This window comes from Hippocampus comes, unplaced genomic scaffold, assembly GCF_001891065.2.
Source record: "Hippocampus comes isolate QL1 unplaced genomic scaffold, H_comes_QL1_v1.1 scaffold150, whole genome shotgun sequence".
Lineage (NCBI taxonomy): Eukaryota > Metazoa > Chordata > Actinopteri > Syngnathiformes > Syngnathidae > Hippocampus > Hippocampus comes.
This window is the reverse complement of record NW_017805496.1, coordinates 1,141,026-1,161,209: the sequence shown is the minus strand read 5'-3', so window position 1 is coordinate 1,161,209 and position 20,184 is coordinate 1,141,026. Positions and strand designations below refer to the sequence as shown.

Sequence of the window (20,184 nt, the reverse complement as noted above, 5' to 3'; positions counted from 1 at the left end):
CCTATCTTTTTTTTTTTTTTTTTTACTGATTGAGTGTTGAGATGCTCCTTGAGTCACATAAATCTTGTTTTGTTTTGTTTTGTTTTTTTTTTTACCACAAACGAAGGATGACTCTCCTGGTTGCCGAGCAGCCATACAGTGATGTCTAGACAGTACAAAGTCATCACCCGTGGTAATTGATTCACCATTGGAGGTGCTGCTAAGGGGAGTTGATCTTTTTAAACAGTGTCAGGCCAGCACACTGTAAAGCACACCAACACATCATAATTATTTGTTTCGATCCAAACCGTCAGCTATCTTTCATTTAACGATAGCTTACAAAAATTCTCCCTCCATTTGTATGCCAGCCCTTGTGATCAAAATATGAAACGCCTTCAACACGATGCAGTTCTGCAATCGTCCAACCGATATGCACGATACAATAAATATCTCTGGTAGATGCAAACAAAACCAAGCGCTGGTTGTGCAAGGCTTTCTTGACTGTTTTGCAGTCAGGCAAAGGCAATGTTTTCTGGTCCTGCTTTCAGGTGTTGCAAGCTGCCCCCCCACTCCCCTCCCCTATAAATCCTCAGGTGTGGCTAATTTCCTGTCTTTGTGACTTTTAACCTCTGCCCCGTGAGCTGCCTTTTACCCTTATACACACAAACACACGGACGCGCACATAAACACTTCCACAAACCTCTTCCAGTCCACAGTTGAGCCGTAACACCAAGTGGCCCACAGCTCACATTTCATCTCTCTCGCCTTCCTCACTAACAGTGTTCCTTGCCTTTCTGGAGAACTTTCATCTTCATCTGAAAGTTGTTTTTTTCTTTTTTGCACAACTGATAACAAGGGTGAAGCACAGGAAGCAATTATGCTCTAAAAGTCAGTCTTTTCCTTTTTATGAACTTGTTGAATATGTGCTTTTGTGTTTCTGTGAGGTCCAATTGACCAAGCAGCCCAATAGTGTGTTTTCATGGAAGCTCATCATCTTTGCTAATAAATAAATAATTTAAAATGGTTGAGCTGTTGCGGTTAAAATAGGTGGAGGAATGAAAGGGTGAAGAAGTTCTGAGCTTCTGTTGAGTATCTCTTCTCCATATTTACTGAATCGGTGACATACTTGTGTATAAAACCTGTTTTATTTATTGATGTGGTCTTTTGCACTGTGGGGGGACGGGGGTGGGGGGGGTGTCAGGTGTCGCTGCGGTATTGGGGCAAAAACCTTGTTGACCCCTGGACCAGGAGGGCACGGGCTTCAAAGAGCATGCCCTCGCAGTGCGGAGTGTTTGAAAAACCTTTTAAGCTTTCACCCCAAAGCTTCCACATTGAGCTCAATGTGGACTAATGAAGAGTGGAAAAGAAGCGGCGCCAGGAAGCTTTGATTGGGGATCTTGTTAAGATCCCGCAATGCAGCGCTAAGCACCTTTGTGTTGTTGGATAACTTTACTGATCAATAAAGCTGTTTTGTAATTTAAAAAAACGCAAACACAATGTAGAAGACACATTAAAACACAGCCCAGTTCCTGTTGGTGGTGAGGTAGCTGCAGGGGAGAGCAAGTTGAAGAGAGGAGGAGGATCTGCGGGAAGGAAGGGGCGTGGAGAAGTGATGGATGGCCTTCAAAGTAAATTGGTCAATTTTCAAAGTGAGGATGGGGATTTGGTGATTACACCAACAGCCGAGTACTGAAGCAGTCTAAGTTTATTGAGTGGTTTACGAGAAAGATCACCAAAATTGAGGAGTCTCATTAAAATTGCTTAATACATTTCCAGTAAGAGTGGACAAAATGTGGGATGGTGAAATTGCATTTACTGTAAAGTATTTATGGGAAGGTTTTTGCCAATAGGGACTCAAATGATGATTAGAATGAGCCTTAGGGTGGAGCCCTGGGGCACACCTGTAGTAATAGGGAAACACTAGGATGTGAAAGACTGACGCTCAAGCTGTAGTCTGGCCCGAGAGGCATGCTCTCATGGGTTGTGCCATTGGAACTTAGTCTATTTTCAAGTCTATTTGTATGGGAGATGGTGGAAAAAGATGGAGAGTAGCCCGGCGTCACCTGCCATGAGGAGACATTTGGTTGTTTTCGTAAGAGCAGACTCGATTCTGTGCGGTGATAATCTCAAAAAGCGGCCAGATATTGTCAGTACAGATTATGGGTTTCATGAGCGTTGCAGAAGAAGCAACGGTGAGATATCTGCTTGATGTCCTCGGACATGGTCGGTGCCACTGTCAGGTGGGGACAGGAAGAAATCGAGAAGGGTCATTGACATCTGCAGCTAGAGAGAGAGAGAGAACGAGAGAGGAAGGGATCTTTAACGGTCTCATCTGATTTGAGTGCTCTTTGTTGAAGCAGACAAAAGAGTGAGTGATGTGAAACTGGTTTGGCTTCGCTGTTGCGAACTCACTGGCCACATCGGGTACAGGTGCAAGTATCAAAAAGTCTACATTTCCATTGATGATTATACCATTGAATAAAGTTCGCTGAATTCATCAAATGACGATATTACGGCCGATCATGAAATTAACAAAATATATCAACTGTCAGCTGATCTGATATCTGATCGGATCGGTGTAAAGTCGTCTCAGTGGTGGATCATCCACACAGCGGATGTTTAGGCTAACTTAAATGTCCTGCGTTGGCCTTCTCAAAGTTCAAAGCTTATTTTCCATGAAAGTGCAAACATTGGGGTGAGGCTTGCCGGCATGATTATGTCTGCCCACATGAGGCGGAGAATCATTTTATTGTCAGTCTGAAGGCTGTTTATAAATGTTTTGCTCGGTGCATGAATGATGGTTCATTGTCAGAGGTGCGGGTTGTCTGTCAGTAGCTCGTTTCCTCAGCCTAAGTGGCGCTTTTATCCGCGACACCTGCAAAACAGCTCCAGTTTGCCCGCGAGCAAGAGGAACGCCAAAGAAATCTCTCGCGAACCATCCATCATGTCTCCGGATAGAGTCATCTGATTATTGTAAGCAATCAGTGACATCTAAGCAAGACACAATGTGTCATTATTGTGATTATTATTATTATTATTATGCCTGCAGTTGTAAATCTTTGTTCCTGACAATGGTGTCAAAATGGACTTTGCACAAACGGCACAGGCGGGAAACCGTTCCATTTGGAACAGAGCAGACATGGATTCTTCAACATCATTTCTCTGACAGATATTTGCAACGCTAATCATTTCCACAGACAGGAGTGGCTCACGTTATCGTCACTCGGCCACAGAATACGAGTTGACAAATGCCTAAACTGCCTTTGATACGCTTGGGTGATTTGGCCTTTTTGACCTCGGGGTCGAGCAATCTGCTGGAACAGTATACGGTATGATTATACGCAAGATGTTATGTTTGGCCTTGGCGGAGGTTTTCGCTACTGCGCGCTCTTGGAGCAACTGGTTGTCATCGTTCGATTCATTCACTCCTACGTTTTCCACTTTTGTGTCAACATGTGGTCAGAAAGTATTTAACGGGGAAACCAAATCTTATGTGGGATATGATGTTCGAGCGAGTCTTTTTTCCCCCTACAACCAGAGTATCACTGCGGCAACACACTTCCGAAAAAGTAGAGGCAAGACCTGACAGAAACCTGTCCCGTGATAGCTTGTGGGATATGATGTTCGAGCGAGTCTTTTTTCCCCTACAACCAGAGTATCCCTGCCGCAAGACCTGACAGAAACCTGTCCCGTCATGGCGTATTTTGTAATAGAAATGCTCTATTTTGCAATTCCGAAGCAGTCCCAATCTGATGAGACGCACATCCACGATAGATTTGCCTCCGCTAAGGTTGTTGATTCTCTTGTCTGGACCCCCGTTGGCCTTTGTAATAGAAATGCTCTATTTTGCAATTCCGAAGCGGTCCCAATCTGATGAGACGCACATCCACTATAGATTTGCCTCCGCGAAGGTTGTTGATTCTCTTGTCTGGACTTGAGTAGGTCCCCCATTGGCCGCATGCACAGGAAGAGCAAGGCCACGTATCTCACCCTCTTTTGTGTTTCGTGTCTGTCCTCCCTTCACTCACCTTCACCGCATCTTCTTTTGCACCACAGATTTTTTTTTTTTTGACCTTAGGTCGAGTCTGTCTTCCTACCTTCTTCTTCCCTCTAGTCTCGTTTTAATGAGCGAGCAAACCTGGTCCCTGTAGTGCGGAGTCGAACTATAGATGCAGCATGTGTGGCGTTCCCTCCAGGCCCGGCTTGGAAATAGCAACAACCTGTCAATACTGACCCCAGCTGCTGTTTCAGGAGGCTTTGCTAACTTGAGCCCTGTTCAGCAGCGTGTGTGTGTGTGTGTGTGTGTGTGTGTGTGTGTGTGTGTGTGTGTGTGTGTGTGTGTGTGTGTGCGCGCGTGCGCTGGGCTGAATTGTTTACCTACTCTAGAATAGCACAAGTTTTTGTTGAATAACGGTGGAAGGGTTCGTCAGTTTTGGGTTACCAGGATCATTGGCACCGCCCTCTCCGGCCATTTTAAAACCTCCGATTAATTGTTGATTTAAAACCACCCCGAGGTGACTTTGGTTATGTCTTACGTGTTATCTTCTCTACATATCTGTGTCAGTAGATTTCCATTTGCCTGAGGTGTCGCCTCAAGCTCTTAGCATGCGAGCAGAGCCGAATGAATCGATTGTCAGTGAAAAGTATCCGCCCGGTTGGTTGCAGTGTTTGCATTGGCGTTGATCGTGACGCACGTAGCGTGCGGTATTGTAGCGACTACTCAAGTCATTGCAGATTGACGCCTTTTTGTTTTAAAAACTCTTTCAGGGACAGCGGTTGCTACCGTGGATAGCTTATCACGTTATCAAGTTACAGGGTTCGCGAAAGGGTTAAAACAATGTATATGTTGGTGAACGCTGCGTCATTGAGTTTGACTGTTAATATTTGCTCTGAGATATGAACAGCCAGCCCTCGTCATTGTTTGCTGTCTGCTTGCATTCATTGCACCAACACAAACGCAAGCATTTCTTTTCTCCGGAATCCGAAATAAGTGTCCCCCCCCGCCGGCCATAAGAAAGCTGCTTTTCCGTGAACTGTTTGTTCGTGTGTGTGTGTCTTAGGCAGGGATGGCCGATGGTCTTTTTTTCAGATATGGATTTCAGTCCAGGCTGCCGGGTCAAACGTTAACTGTTCCCCCATTGCACTGCTTGGAATTTTACCATATCTGACAGTAGTTGCGAGAAATGAGTTTTAGGACCAAAGGCTTTGCATGACCCGCATCCTTCCTTTCTTTCTTGACACCATCACACCTTGGCTGTCGATATGTAACGAACAGATTTCCCTCTTTTGAGTTTCAATCGGAAAATCTCTTCCAACGCAGGACGCACGCACCAAGAAACGGTGTTTGAAGGCAAGCGCAGAGCTCAGAGATCGGCTTTCAAGTCATCGGCCAGAATCTGAATGAAGTCACCAAGTAGATGCGGAATGAGGAAGAGAGCAAAGGAAAAGGATCGTTTGGATTTAAATGTGTTTGCACAGTCTAATGGGGTGGTTTGTTCACATTTACAGTATCTCCCCCCTCCCAGCCCCACGTTCCGGAAATGTGGGGACAATTCGTTTTTGTCGCTTACTTGAGTGTGTCACGACACTGCAAACCACTGTTGGTCTTTATCTTCGTGATTGTTCATCAATTCAAACATGCCTGCCGTTTGTTGATACCACGGCGATATGTATTTGCTGATGCAGAAACCGGAAATAGCAAAATGGAAAAGGTTTTATTTGTGACCCACGAAAAGCAGATGAAAGGACGACGTTTGTTTTTTAATCTTGCAGCGACACCGCAGGGCAACTGTTTATTATTTATTATTTGAACCTCGGGAGTCCCAAAACTATGGATCACAGATGTGCAGCTCCGGACTGCACTCCGTTCGAGCACTCAGGTGACATTTGACTCCTTTTAAACTAATATGTGTGCGAGGAATTCCGTATTCAGACCGGTTGCGACTTTTTTAATGTCCCCTTTTTCAGTGCAGCAGTGGATTCAGTGACGCGTGGCTGTATTCGGTTTCATGCACGTCACGTGTGAAGCGTTTGTATTTATAATGTGGATCCGGGTGAGTCGTTTGAATGTGACTGTGTTGACATATCAAACAGAGCAAACGCGAACGGCGCAGAAGGAAGTCTGCGTGAAAGCCCAAGCGACCCGAGCGTCTCGATCTCATGAATGCGGAGGGCAAACGTTTTCTCAAAGAGAGCGAGACAATAGGACCAGACATTCCTGAGTGTGAAGTCCAATCATGTCATTTCTCGTCAGTGGAGGGCCGGACGTCTGTGCCATTTTCATTCCGCACGCCTCCTGGTCGGAGGCCCGGAATGTGCCGGGGGTCGCATCTCAGCCGCCCATTCCTTGCCTCTTCGGGGTACGCCTACCATAAACAATTATAAATTGCAAAGGTGCACCAATGTGAATAATTACAAAAGTAATTAGACGGGACCAATCGTTTACATCACAGCAGCTGTCAGTTGTCCTTCATTCAGATTCGGAAAACTTTTGCCTCTCCTTCAGCTAGTTTGCAAAGCTAATTTGCATGTAAAATAATGTGCCTTTTTCTGCACTCAGAATTAATTCTTTTATGCATGAGATATTGTTGAATAGTGTCGTTCAGTTTTGCACAGCATGATGCTGACGATAGCTGCTTGCAATATTTTGGGCCCCTCGTTTGGTGACACATGTCAGAGTTGAAAATAGAGGAAACTGGTCACTGTCTGATGCCAGGGCCGAAGTCGGCTTGGGAAAGCTCCGATTATACTCGGCCATAATGAGGATAGAAAAATGGATGGTTGAAAATCCCTCATCCCATGTCTCAGCTGGCGCTAAAACACTTTGGCGGAAGCTTATATACTGTCTTATCGCTTCCGATGCCATTTGTGTAGAACACGTGTCAAAGTCAAGGCCCGGGGGCCAGATCTGGCCCGCCACATCATTTTATGTGGCCCGCAAAAGCAAATCAAGCATGTGAAGTTCCATGATGCTTGCCAAAGTCTGAACCAAAATTTCAAATGGTCATATGTAATCCACAAAAACAGTCATTGTTCTTGACTTCTGATTTCAAAACTAGCAATTCATCAATTTGTCTTGCGCTGTGTATTTAATATGTGGAGGTGATTAAATATTTATATAGTTTCCCAAAGTTCATAACGGCCCTCCAAGGCGAACCGTTACTACAATGTGGCCCACGACAAATTTGAGTTTGACACCCCTGGTGTAGAATGTGTCCAGTCCAGCTGTCCAAGATGGCTCCCTCGATCCGGTTCCAGAGATTTTAAGTCCCGCTGGTCTCTGTCTGCCTGCCTGACTGCCTATTTGTATACCTGTCCTTCTGTCCGTCTGTCCGTCCGTCCGTCTGCCCAAGGGTTTCGAGACTGTGATTTGGGGTGACGCAGGCCAGCCGCAGGGTTTGGACCAGCATAGGCTTCTCCGACACAGGAAAATCCCCTTACTTCTGGTCTGCAGCTCTGTTGTGGCCGCACGCATATTTGTTGGGCCTGCCGAGTTCCTGTGTGCATGTGCCAGATTCGGACAAGGTTTTTTTTTTGTTTTGTTTTTTTTCACAAGGGGACGGGGTTACAATGCGTCAGTGCCGACCAACCGGCCGCTGCCCGTTGGGACCCAAACAGACCCCAAAAAAAGTTAAATAAACATTCTTTTTCTAAGAACGCGATGGCACTCGGATTGGCTGACACGTTGCCTCCCCCACTCCGCTCGTCCCGTCAAGGTTTGTCCCCTGAACTCTGACCCGTGTTGGAAAGCAGAGCTGACTCAAAATAGAAACACGGAGTCATTCAAAGCAAAGTCTTCATCTTGATCGTAGCGTTTTGTCCTCCAATTCTGGAATCCTTTTAGTATTTTGCGGGAGGCATTCCAGTCGAAACCTTGAATGATGTTTTTACAATCCAAATAAATCAATCTAAAACTCTGCAGTTATCTCGCAAAGCGAAAAGCAATGGAAGACGGAGAAACTGAAAACAGTCAGTGGCGAAAAGATGAAAAAAATGATGTGTTGAGTATACTCAAGTTTATTTCACAAAGCGGTTGCACAAAATAAAATCATCTGGAGCCAGATACATTTTTTTGAGTAGATGCTACATCGACTTAAAAATGTATCAAGATCCAGTAAATTCCACAAAACTTTTTCTTCAGTGCGGGGACCAGGCCGCCCAAATGTAAAAATCCTTGAAATTGCCACAAATGACGTGAGACCTACACACGGGGCCATATTCACTTCGATCAACACTGCACCCCATGACATGTTTTGTGCACATCCGTGTCACTGGGCAGACGCATTTTGTTCACATTAGAAGTCACTTTTGCTTTCATAATATGAACGATGACATAAAAACATTGGATTGACCACAGTGTGCGAAGTGGGCAACTTTCCTTGCAGAGCTAACATAGCCTTGCGAGACGGGATGGAATCAATTCGATCGGGCCTTCACCGTGACAGAAAAATGTCTTAAGAGTATTCGATCTTGAACTGATAGCACTACCTTTGAAGTGCTAGAAAAATGAACAGAACCACAAAAAAACCCCCAAAAAACCCAATTACTTGGTGCCTGCAGTATCTTTAAGCATGTATCTTTGAGCGTTCACACAGAATTATAATTAGTGTTTGGTATTTGGGGACATTTAATACATGTAATGGAAAAGCAATGAGAGCATGTCCTCCGCTTCCCAGTGGTTCTCCCTCCCGGTAGCAGCCTTGCAGTTAATGCTCCAGTCTGCCCTGATTGGCCTTCAAGAGCTCGGTTGGTTCTCCACTGGCGGGTAGCGTCGCCAGCAGGAGGCTGTGGGCTGGGCCACGCCGTTTAGCCCGATCTCTAATTAGGGATGTCAGGGTGGATCTGTCTGGGAAATTGCACAGTCGAACACACGCACAAACACCAGAGCAGGAAAATGCAGTGAGGCAACAGCGGGATGAGGGATTGTCCTTCAGTTTCACTCTGTGATCATGCGGCTTTGACTTGTGTTGCCGTCTGATTTGAATTTGGCCGAAGCGGCTCATTCGGGGCTTGGCCCGCGTTTGCGTGCGTGTGTCGGTGTTCCCTATTAGTGGCGCGACCTCAGCAGTGAACCGGTTAACAGTCCTGGGGGGAGAGGCTCATGTTACGAGCAACAGGGCAGGTCCTTTCCCTTCGCTGTGCCCCCCCCCCTTTTCAGTCTCTCTCTGATCGTCCGGAGAGAGACAAACAGTCCCCGAGGGATGAAGCATCATTGAAGCAAGTGACAAAGGAGCCCCAACTAGGAACACAGCCAAGGTGAGAGAGCAAGCGAGCGAGAGAGAGAGAGAGAGAGAGAGAGAGAGAGAGAGAGAGAGAGAGAGAGGGATCGGGAAGAGCCTGTGAGACTTTTGGCTCTCGGCAACATGGAGTCATCAAGCCTTCTGTCCAGCTTGACGCTTTTCTGCAGCGTTCCGGTTCCCACGGCAACCAAGGCACCCCGAACAGGTAGATGTGTTGAGTGTCAGCGTGTAGCTGTGTCAACTTCATGTGAAGAGTCGTCGTCACTTTTGTCGAGGAAAAAAGTCTTTCCAGAGATGACTTTGATTCAGTCTTGTTCCGGAAGTGTTTTGATCTTTACGGGTTTGTGTGCGTCTTTCTTTCATTCCGCCGTGTGGGACTTTCCCCCTGTGGCTGCTGCGGGCACTCGACATCTCCGAGCACCTTTTAGCCTGCATGGAAGCTTTCAATGCCAAAAAGGTTGCGGAATTGCTGCCCTGCCGCTCCTTTGATTGACTGTTTTCTGTTGGTGAAGCCACCTGGATGGGCAGATTTTCTCGGCTTTTATTCCGCCAAAGTTGTTCACAGCAGCCACTGTTGAGGCTTCAAATGCAGTCTGTGAAACATCTGTCAGAGGCGCAACGATCTATCAACTAATCCCTTCGCAAATTAATTGCTCATTATGTTTGATAATCAGCAAATCGATTTGATGTCTTTTTAAATGTGTGTGTGTGTGTGTGTGTATATATATATATATATATATATATATATATATATATATATATATATATATATATATATATATATATATATATATATATATATTTTTTTTTTTTTTATGAAACATCCAATTAATGGACAAACCTTTTTGACAATATGTTAATCGTATAAAGCCACTGTTGAACTTAAAAGTTGTCCAAACACTCTGATTTTAGCCCCACAAAGGTAAATATGTTCTCTTATTTCTGGAGTACTTTATGAAAGCAGACTGATCCTTTGTGTCAAATCAAAATAAGTCTGTCTTAGAAAATAATGATTTTTGCACGTTTTCTGACATGGTATGGATGAAACCTAATAGCCTGCATTTTCAGCACTGTCGGAAACAATATTCCGTTGTTTTTTTTTTTTGTTTTGTTTTTTTTTTAGTAAAGCGATGGAAAATTTAAATATGATTCCTTGACTCATTGAAAAAATTTTTTTGATTCATGGATTAATTGGAAAAAAAAAGATTGACATGATGGATGGGTTTTCAAAATAATTGTTTGTCGCTTCCGTCTTATCCGTCTTATATGAGCTGTTGCTATGGAGGCTTGTATTGCAAATACAAAGCTGTGTGTTCTCCGCAGCAGTCAACTATTCAGTGGCCATCATGCTCATCAGCCTCCCTCCGATTCTTTCAAAGTCATGTTTGCCAGCCACCCTGACTTCCTGTTCCCCACCGAATCCCAACCATTACCAGCACGCACGCACACACACACACACACACACACACGCGCGCGCGCGCACACAAATTTATGCATTTATTCCACATCAAATCCTTGTGTGTTTGCTGTGTTCAGATGGGTCTGTTTGAGTTTGTCACACCCCCAAACATGCAGACACACACACGCATTCGCACACGCACACACACACACACACACACACACAAACACCATGATGTCACCCTCCAAAGAGCCTTTGTTCATATGATAGACAACCCTATTCAGCCAGTGTGCGTGATTGTGTGTGTGTTTGTGTGTGTGTGTGTGTGTGTGTGTGTGTGTTTGTGTGTTGCGCGCACCCAAGCGGAGGTCATTTAGATTGCAAACAAAGAAAGAAGAAAGAAACTCCAGGCAGCCAGAGACCAGATCTTTTTTTCCTCCCTCTCCTGATTTGCAATTATTGTATGGCTCAGGATGTTAGATGATGAATTCATGAATGCACGGACGGTTCTTTTCCAGTTTGCTCGGGACACTCTTCAAATGGCTCTCTTAAATCCGGTCAGGTGCGTGAATGTTGACTTGTAGCATCTGCCTTTAAAGATATGAGTGGAGGGCGATCTTCCAGCCTTGATATTCGGATTCGTTGGGAAATACCGTTCTCGTAAGAATTACCATTTCCTGCGTGTGATTTGTCCAGTTGGGACGACAGCAGCTCAGTGAGCAGCGGCATCAGCGACAACATCGACACAGATGACATCAACACCAGCTCCTCCATCTCCTCCTACGCCAACACACCTGCAGCACAGCGCAAGGGCCTCAGCACGCAGGTAACTTGGGTCGGCAGAGCCATCACAACTTTACATTTTACAGCACAAGATCCCGCAAGCTAATTATGACATAAGCATTTAATCGTGAACATATGCACTTTGACCACTTTGGTTCACTGAAGGAATTGAAGAAAAGGCCGAAAGGGCACGCAAAGTGCGTTTATTGTCGCATCGGTCAAGGCTTGGAAGAGAAATCAAAAGGGGCGGCAAACTATTCAGGACAGGTTAAATGCAGTCCGCGTCATCTGGAAATACATATTTCACATGGGCTTCATGCCGCGCACGGTGTGTTTTTAATAGTCTTCTGACGGAGCAGCCGACTGCTTTTTCGTAACGTTGCCGTGGCAACTGCAGGAACAGCTTGAAAGCAGCTGTCATTCCTCAAACAGCTGTAATTTAGCGTCCGGCTTAAAGACTAGACTAGAGAGGCCAACTTCAGTCAAGTTGGATGACATTTCTAGTCGAGCACTGACTCACCTACTTTTCGTTGGTTTTGAAAACCAACAAACAAGTCGTAAATATGACTACGTAGACCTTTTCCGCCGATGTCCGCTGTGCTTTAAATCACTCAGAAAATCAAATTGGCTCAACATGCGTTGCTAATTGAAAGATTCAAATATGATCGTTTATTGCTCAGATTGTACTTCGAAATTATTATGTGCAGCCATTCCTGTTACCCTCGTCATGGACAGCTCACATTTACTGTATTTAAAACATTTCTCATAAAGGTTTCAGCTAACCGAATGCTCAACTTAGCAACTTTTCATCAAAGATGCTTTCTTCGGCCGTGTTAAATCTGACATACTGTGTCCGTGTGTATTCTCAGCCTGTGACAGATGCCGAGAAGCAGTCGGTGTCCACAGCAGTGCACCAGGCCTGGTCGGGAGACGAGGTGAAGAGGCCAGACGGGGGGTCGGACAGCGGGGTCAAAATGGAGACGGGCTCCAAGTGGAGCCGTCGAAACCCCTCTGACATGTCTGATGAGTCAGACAAGGGCGGATCGGGGAGAAAGACCGCCTCTGTGTCCCACACGGGGTCCTGGAGGAGAGGCGTCAGCACACAGGTGGGGGTGACACCCCCCCGGACCAAAAGCACGAGTAGCGCATGCTCTGCAAGCTCTGTCACGGTCAAAACCCACAGTTCAGGTAACATATTTGATTTTTATATCGTAGTCATGTTGTTGCCTCTTCAGTTGCGGACTTGATAGCTTTGCCTGCTTAGCTGAGCAATTTATTTTCTGGTTTCTTCGAGGAGATGATGCCAAGCGGTTATTTCAGTAGACACTTTAGTCATATATGAATTGACGTGCTGTTAGTTCAAGGTCTCCCTGGAATACAGAGTGGTCAAAAACAGAACATGTTCTTTACTTTTGGGTTTGGTGTCAGTGGCCTTCTTATAACAGGAATTGAATTGGATACATCTCTTGTTTTTTGTTATGGTCATAACTGGATTATTTTTCTGCAAAATGACCATTACTGTGCGAGCTAGCGTGCTATCTAGCTAGCTAGCCACCTTATCTAGCTAGCTACCTCCCAACCTACCTACCTTCCTACCTACCTTCCTATCTACCTAGAGTTTATCCATCCATCCATCCAATGTATTAGTTTTTGTTTAACATCTTACTCTTGTAGGCACAGGCTGCAGTGGTTTGAGTATCACTTCTTCCTTGCCATTTTATTTGTCTGTTTTTTATTATTATTACATATATATATTTTTTTTTTTTACCGTATGTCTTGCAGGTAAAACAGATGATGTCAAGGTTTCAGAAAAAGGACGACTCTCTCCACGTTCGAACGGCTTAAATCGCTCGCCCTCTGACGCCGCGGATGAAGCAAAGAAACAATCAGTCTCTACCAGCCTCACAACGACAACCAGCTCCCTCACGCACACCCTTTCAGAGCCCCAGACACATGCTTCCCGAACGCCAACAAGCACATTTGGCTTCAAGAAACAGGGCCACGGCATGGTAGCTATGGTAACCGCCAGCGGCGCCACCGTTACCAGTGGCTCAGCCACTCTGGGGAAAATTCCAAAATCTGGGGTACGCTCACTGGTAGGATTGAAGGCAGGCGGCCAGGATGGGGGGATGCTGCTCGGCCACCATGATGACGGCTTCCTCCCCGCGAGCGCCCGCTCCACCCTTCAGTACCGCAGCCTCCCGAGGCCCGGCCGCTCAGGGTCGGCCGCCCGCAACGGAAACCGCTCGTCCACCAGCAGCATTGAAGCCGCCGTGCTCTCAGTCACATCTCATGGGAAAAATGCAATCGGCATCCTCAAGGCCAATGGTTCCGCAGGTCTGCTGGCCAATCAGACTGATCGGGAGAAGGGTGTCTCAGATACTGACAACTTCAGGAGCGGAGGATCAGCAACTGTTCCTCTTACTGGAAGACAACAGGTTCCGTCACCGACGCTACGCAGGTTAGCATATCTGCAAACCGGTCGTCCTGCCTGCCTCTACGCTAAGTGGCTTCTACTTGTGCTCTTGCCGTTGAAGCGTTGAGTAATCATCGCATTTGTGGGCGTGTTTGATATGCCCTCACACATCTCCCGTTCAGGTCAAATGAGTCATTGTAAAAGGCTCAGCTTGAGCTCAAGTGATCAGCTTCCAAACCTCCAAAGCCTTGGCGATGTGTCCGAGGAGGGCGTTGGGCTGCGTAATGGGAGTCTTGCTTCAACACTGTGCCCTCATTAATGTCAGGGAGTGATAACTCTTCAAAAAGGCTGCATGCTTCTGTTCTTGCCCCATCACACTCCTCATAGCCTGCATTTAACTCGAACCCAGGATTAGCACAAACAGGAGAGAGTTATGACTCTGTGCGTTGGCTGTGATTCAGATCTGAGTTAGGATGTCTTCTTTTAATTGTGTGGACGAGAAAGATTTAAAATCCAGTTCAGCTTATTGATACTGACCCGATCAGGAATGGGCGACTAACGGCCTACACTTTGATTTTGTTGGTTGCTTCAAAACCTTTGTTGTTGGCTTACAGGACAGTGAATCTTTTATACATGCATCGAGAAGTGTATTATGAAATATATTAAGAGCGCATATTTTGCACGTATTTTGTCCATCATTAAAATTTTCTGGTTCAAAGTGTGTGGTCCTATGTGGGCCCACCCCAGCAGCACTGATTAAGAAATTGTAGCATTTCACATGCCCGTCCCTGACTATATATATCTATTTTTAAACTGCAGATTATTCGGTGGAAAGACCAGCAAACAGGCACCAGTCACTACGGCAGACAACATGAAAAACTCAACGGTTATCTCCAACCCTCATGCTACCATGAATCATGTGGCCACCATGCTCGAGTCCTCCGATGGAGGGCTGGGAGATGTAGAAAATGAGACCATCAGCCCCATGTTCGGGGGCAGAGTCCCTGGGTCCGGCACAGGGACGCTGGGCAGCGAACAGGTGAGCTGTCCCTTGGAAAAATGTTTTAGGTACTAGAGACTGATTCTTAAAGAGTGACATGTTTCGATCATATGATATTTGTCGAGAAAAGACACACACGGATTTAACTTTTGTCTAACCAAAGACACCACAATCCTGTTGCCACCCTGTTTTCCTGCTAGTTATTGCGACAGACACAGGAAGCCCACTAACCTGTTTTCCAGGTTGGGTCATGTGATCTACAAAGTTGTATTGCGTATGACTGTAAAGATGGAAATTGCAAGCGTACGTTTTGACTGCCTGAAGGTATAAGGGACACGTTTGTGCATGCCTCATTGGTAATATTCTAACATGATTCATAATGCTTCATCAGCAGTTGTGGGAGTCATAAAGTGACAACTCCGACCAGCGTCTGGTTTGGGGCGGGTCGGCGGTTAGGAGGAGAAAAAGTAAAGTATTATTTTCCAACAACATGAATAGCATTGCTTGTGAAGGCACCTGTGCTGCCATAAACGTAAACAATTGCAAATGGCATCATCACTACATCAACATAATGAACATGCTGCATTGAGTCGACTTCTTTTTTTTTTTTTTTTTTTTTTTTACAATTTGAAAACATAATCAAGGATTAGGCTCGTGGCTTGGAATTGAAGCGGATTTACGTGGGACAGGAGATGTCAGCCAATCTCTTTTTTTCGTCAATGGACGCTACAGCTTCTTGCTTTGCTTTCAAAACTTAGCTTGTAGCAGACGGGTGCACATTTTCAGCATGACGTCCCTGATTCACTGATGAAAGGACATTTTAGTACTCTCCTCTCTCATCTATAACTGCTTGAAACAACAAAGAGTATGCAGAGATCGGTTAAGATTCAATGACTGTCTGTGTCTTATGTGTTGTGTTGTATTATTTTGTTTTTATGTTATTGTGACTTCAAGATGGTGCTGCGAGAGCGGCTGCCTTTACAGCAGCTACTATACTTTTTGTTCTTCTACTTTCTTCCTTTCATTTGCTCCTGTAAATCGGGGAATTTCTCCATTGACAGACGAATAATAGTTTTCTTATTCTTCTTATTCTATTCTGAAGAGTAATTGACACAAATCTTTGTCCTGCCGCAGGCCTCCAGTCCAGGCTCAGTCTACTCCTCCACCGGCCCCTCCAACAGTCTTACGTGGGGCACAACATTCAGCAGCTCATCCGCCCAGAGCAGGGAGGGCACGCTGGGTGGGCACTGCGGAACGGGCAGTGTTGGTTACCCGTCTGTCAGCAGCATGCACACTAGCAGCGAGTCCATTGACATGAGCCTTGGCAGTGCCGGGGGAGGAGGAGGAGGACACGGGACCCACAGGGAGGACACATTGTCCGCCTTGGGGCGCACTGGCAGCGTCAAGACGGGCATGTCGGAAAGGTGAGAGCAGAGCGCAGGAGTGAAAAGGGGTGCACATTTCGGGCACTTTTTATAAAAGCATACTGGAATACAGCCTTGCACATAGTTCAGCGCATTGTCACGTAGCTGAACATCGTGACCAAATCATTAGCATCAGCATTCAAGATAATGCAATAGTTGGACACCATAAACATTAAATTAACACAGCTATGATGGCATCAATTAAAACAAAGCACCTTACCTTTGTGAAGTCAATATATATTTTTTTAATATTATGGTGCTAATTAGATTGTGCATGTTTACCGCTGAAGTACTTGTTGAATGTATTTTCATGTAATCAGTGCTTTAATTGGGAAAAAAATAAGTACCAGTTAATCCCTTTTTCAACTGTTGCAAGGTAAATTAGGCGGTGGCTAACAGCATATCATTAATTAATTAACTAATTAATAAATATATTATATGTCATATATAAAACGAATAATTAATGAAGTACTTAATTACGTAATTAATTTTAATTATTTAATTAGTTAATTAATCTGTTTTGTTTGTTTTTTGTCTGAATTTGGAATGTGAATGTTTGAATGCACCTCATGTCTCGCGCGCGCTGCGAGATGTTTCCACTCTAGCCGCTAACGCCTGAGACTTGTGCCATATCATAAAATGGCGGCTTTATTATCGTGCGGTTTCTTAGCCTCCTGAATCACCAGTTGAATATGATTTTGGATTGGCGTTGTGTTGACGTTGGTTGCAACGACGTAGTGGCACGAACAAAATGTCAAGAAGGTTAGTTAAGCCAGCCCAAGTTCAAAATAAAAGCATACTAAGGCTATTGCATTGGCGTCAATATATTGATAATTTGGTAAGCTTTTATTTTTAAGTCAGCCCTGGCGTGAGTATGTTTCGAGCTTCCTTGGCATGTCTAAATGATGGCACACGCCAAATGAACTGTTACAGGAGTTAGGAAGAAAAATCCTTTTTGTTTTTGTGAGGTATCCGATTGACTGAAGGATTTCTATGAGTATCGTAGGGTGCAAGAGAGAAATTGAACAAGAGAGAGCAAGCTGGGCAAGATGGGCTAATGTGAAGTCCAGGTATGCCATAAAAAGTGGCGAAAATTGAAAAGCGCCGGTACGCCGTACCGCTGTGTGCCGGCCCACTTAAAGCACTGAATGTTAAAGCTTGATCAGCACAAATTATTCCAAATGATGACCCTGTCTTTTATATACCCCGATTCATTTTGCAAACCTGATATTTCCTTCCATTCATACCGTTTTCGAAGTAAAGGAACAAAATGTGTTTTCCACTCTTTTAACCAGTCAAGAATTGTAGTGGTGAAGTGTCCCATTTCCTTTGCCCTCTGTCTGCACTCCAGCAGAGAGACAAAGTGCTTTGCTGTGTATACAGTAACATAATTGTGGTCATTGAAGAGGAAGTTAAATGTGCTCCGTGTCAGGTATGTCAGTTTTCAAACTGGTAACATCTGGAGATGAAACTTTGAGGCTGTGACATCAGCCTCTTCCCACATTAATTTCACTGTCCAAGTGCCTTACGGTTGAATAGTTTTCGAAAAGGATAATCTATTTGGGGCTTAATTGTCTGAAACTTTCTTTCTCTGTGTCTGTTGTGCGTCCCCCCCCCACCCCCAACCTCCCCCATCTACCCTCAGCCCCCTTTCCTCCCCCTCCGCGAGCCCTAAATTCAGCCGAAACACTCTGCCTCGGAAACAGGACAGGTAAATGGACCTGTGTGCGGTGTTAGACTTATTATGAGGCACCACCACGTCAGAGCAAGTAAAACGCAACTGAAGGAAGGAATATGTGTGGAGTTGAACGTGTAGTTGTGAAAATGTGTGGTTGAAAATGGTCATTTGTAAGATTTGCGCCTGTTTGTGTTTGTGCCTTTTTGTGTTTCGTGGTCGACTCTAGTCTTAACTGTTACTATGCTGCCACCTTGCGGTGAAAACACGAAGGTGCATGCCTAATTGTGACATTCACACGAGTTTTAGTGACGTTGACAAACTGTATACATATAATTTATTTTTTTTTTAAGCACACAATTTGAGATTGAAGTAGGCAACTTTATTAAGCTGTGTTGGACAGAAGCAGCTGCATGTTCCCCTTTTTTTTTCCCCGTCTGAAGTGTTTCTCTCCTACAGTGGGCCACTCTGTGGCAGAAACACTCTGCCTAAGAAGGGACTCAGGTACTGACACCCCTGCTTGCTGGTCCATATTTCACGTTTTCACTTCAATTCGCCAATTTGTCTCCGGTACTGTTGCCCTGTGTCTACATTCACTGCTCGGGGCTTGTGCTCAAGTCTTGTTTGTTTTTTGGGGGGTGTTTTGAAATGTTCTGTTTGGCACTTGGCACCCATGTGGTTGTGTTGTGCTTCTGCAAAGAGGCATGCTACTTTGTCTTCATAGGGATCTATCTCACTGTCATATTTAACAGGTTTGATTTGGGAGGCTGTCTTATTTCCCCATGCGGTCAGTTGCCCATCATTAAGAATTCCATGCTCATGCCATAATGCTTTGTTCCAGCATCTAATTCAGCTGATGGTTCCAGCTGCTAAACTTGAATTAAAAAAAAAAAAAAAAAACATTCCAAATCAAATCAACTCCTTAAAAATCAGTCAACAGAATCCACATTGTTCTCCTGTGTTGTATCATCACAGCCGAATTAAACTTGGACTCGTTGCAGGTATGGCCCGCCCCCTCAGCTGCGAGGCCACGAGGAAGGCCGCGATTGGCTGCGTTCCCACTCCACCAGTGGGCTTCAGGAATCAGCCAGCAATTCCCCCTTTTCCCCTGGCTCAAGCCTTACCTCCCCCTCCGGCACTCGCTTCAATTTTGGACAGCTTGGTACGTTCAACACACTACACAGCCACTCACAATAAGAAATTGGAATCCTGTCGTAATATCGAAACTGACTGTCCATTTAAAGGCGAGTCTAATTCCAACAAATAGATTTAGACACATGTGGTCACAACATGGAAAGTTTTTATTTTATTCCAGTAAACTTTTTTATTGAACGATTGCATTTTCACAGCCTCCAGCCCAACGTCAACAGCTCAGATCAACCTGACCGGCCTGCGTAACAACAGCCTGACCAACCAGGATGTTGTCACCTTTGACCCTTGCAGCGACAACCGGCTGAGAAACTCTTGCATGTCCCTGGATGAGAAGACCCGCACCATGAGCCGATCGGGCTCTTTCCGCGACGGCTTTGAAGAAGGTACGAGAACCCAAAATAGTGTTCGGAGTGCAGCGTGTGCGTTCTTGACTGACTCATCCACTCAATCTGTAATTAGGTGAAAAACAGCCGTACTTCATTCTCATTTTATTTTCCCACCGGCCGTGCCAAAACAATTATGAATACATGTGTTGAGAGGAACCGCAGGAAGGATTACAACTGCTTCTCTCTCCAAAAGCCTTTATGCCCTGAGAAAAGCCATAATCGGCTTTGCTCGGCTCACTTTTTTTGTTTGCAAAAGATTATTTGTTGGGAAAAGTGTCCAGCCAGGGTCCGTTTGCAGGCTGACTGAGGTAGAAAGAAGCAAAGCCGCAAAGACTGGGAACATTGTCTTTAGTTTGTGTCGTCATGGGAGGGAAAAAAAATACATTAAGTACGGGGTGAGACAATAAGCCACCCTCAAGCTATTTGTCGAACCTTTTCAAGAGAGAAAAGAGGAAGATAAACACCGAGGCAAGAAAAACAGTCTATTCTGCTGCCTGTAAGTTCTTCATAAATATTTGGACTCAAACTCGAAATCTTTTTGAATCGTGAATACTTAATTGTCCTCATGAGCACTCTCATTCAGGTTGTCAAAGTCAAGGCCCGGGGGCCAGATGTGGCCCGCCACATCATTTTATGTGGCACACGAAAGCAAATCAAGCATGTCAACTTCCATGATGCTTCTTAAAGTCTGAACCAGAATTTCAAATTCTGATTTTAGAAACTAGTTATTC

At 45.1% G+C, this 20,184-nt stretch overlaps 1 protein-coding gene across 6 annotated transcripts in view; it reads left to right on the top strand.

The window, feature by feature from the left end:
- nav2a (neuron navigator 2a) overlaps positions 1-20,184 on the top strand; it is a 142,362-nt gene that overhangs the window by 105,856 nt on the left and 16,322 nt on the right. For 4 of the 6 annotated variants that reach the window (XM_019876375.1, XM_019876372.1, XM_019876370.1 and 1 more), the window contains 9 exons: positions 11,314-11,443; positions 12,270-12,588; positions 13,183-13,861; positions 14,636-14,855; positions 15,951-16,240; positions 17,886-17,951; positions 18,375-18,419; positions 18,917-19,077; positions 19,265-19,450. In XM_019876375.1, the coding sequence (XP_019731934.1) occupies positions 11,314-11,443; positions 12,270-12,588; positions 13,183-13,861; positions 14,636-14,855; positions 15,951-16,240; positions 17,886-17,951; positions 18,375-18,419; positions 18,917-19,077; positions 19,265-19,450 (2,096 nt within the window). The remainder of the gene's footprint in view (positions 1-11,313; positions 11,444-12,269; positions 12,589-13,182; positions 13,862-14,635; positions 14,856-15,950; positions 16,241-17,885; positions 17,952-18,374; positions 18,420-18,916; positions 19,078-19,264; positions 19,451-20,184) is intronic. The other 2 variants (XM_019876373.1, XM_019876374.1) reach the window with 2 other exon arrangements.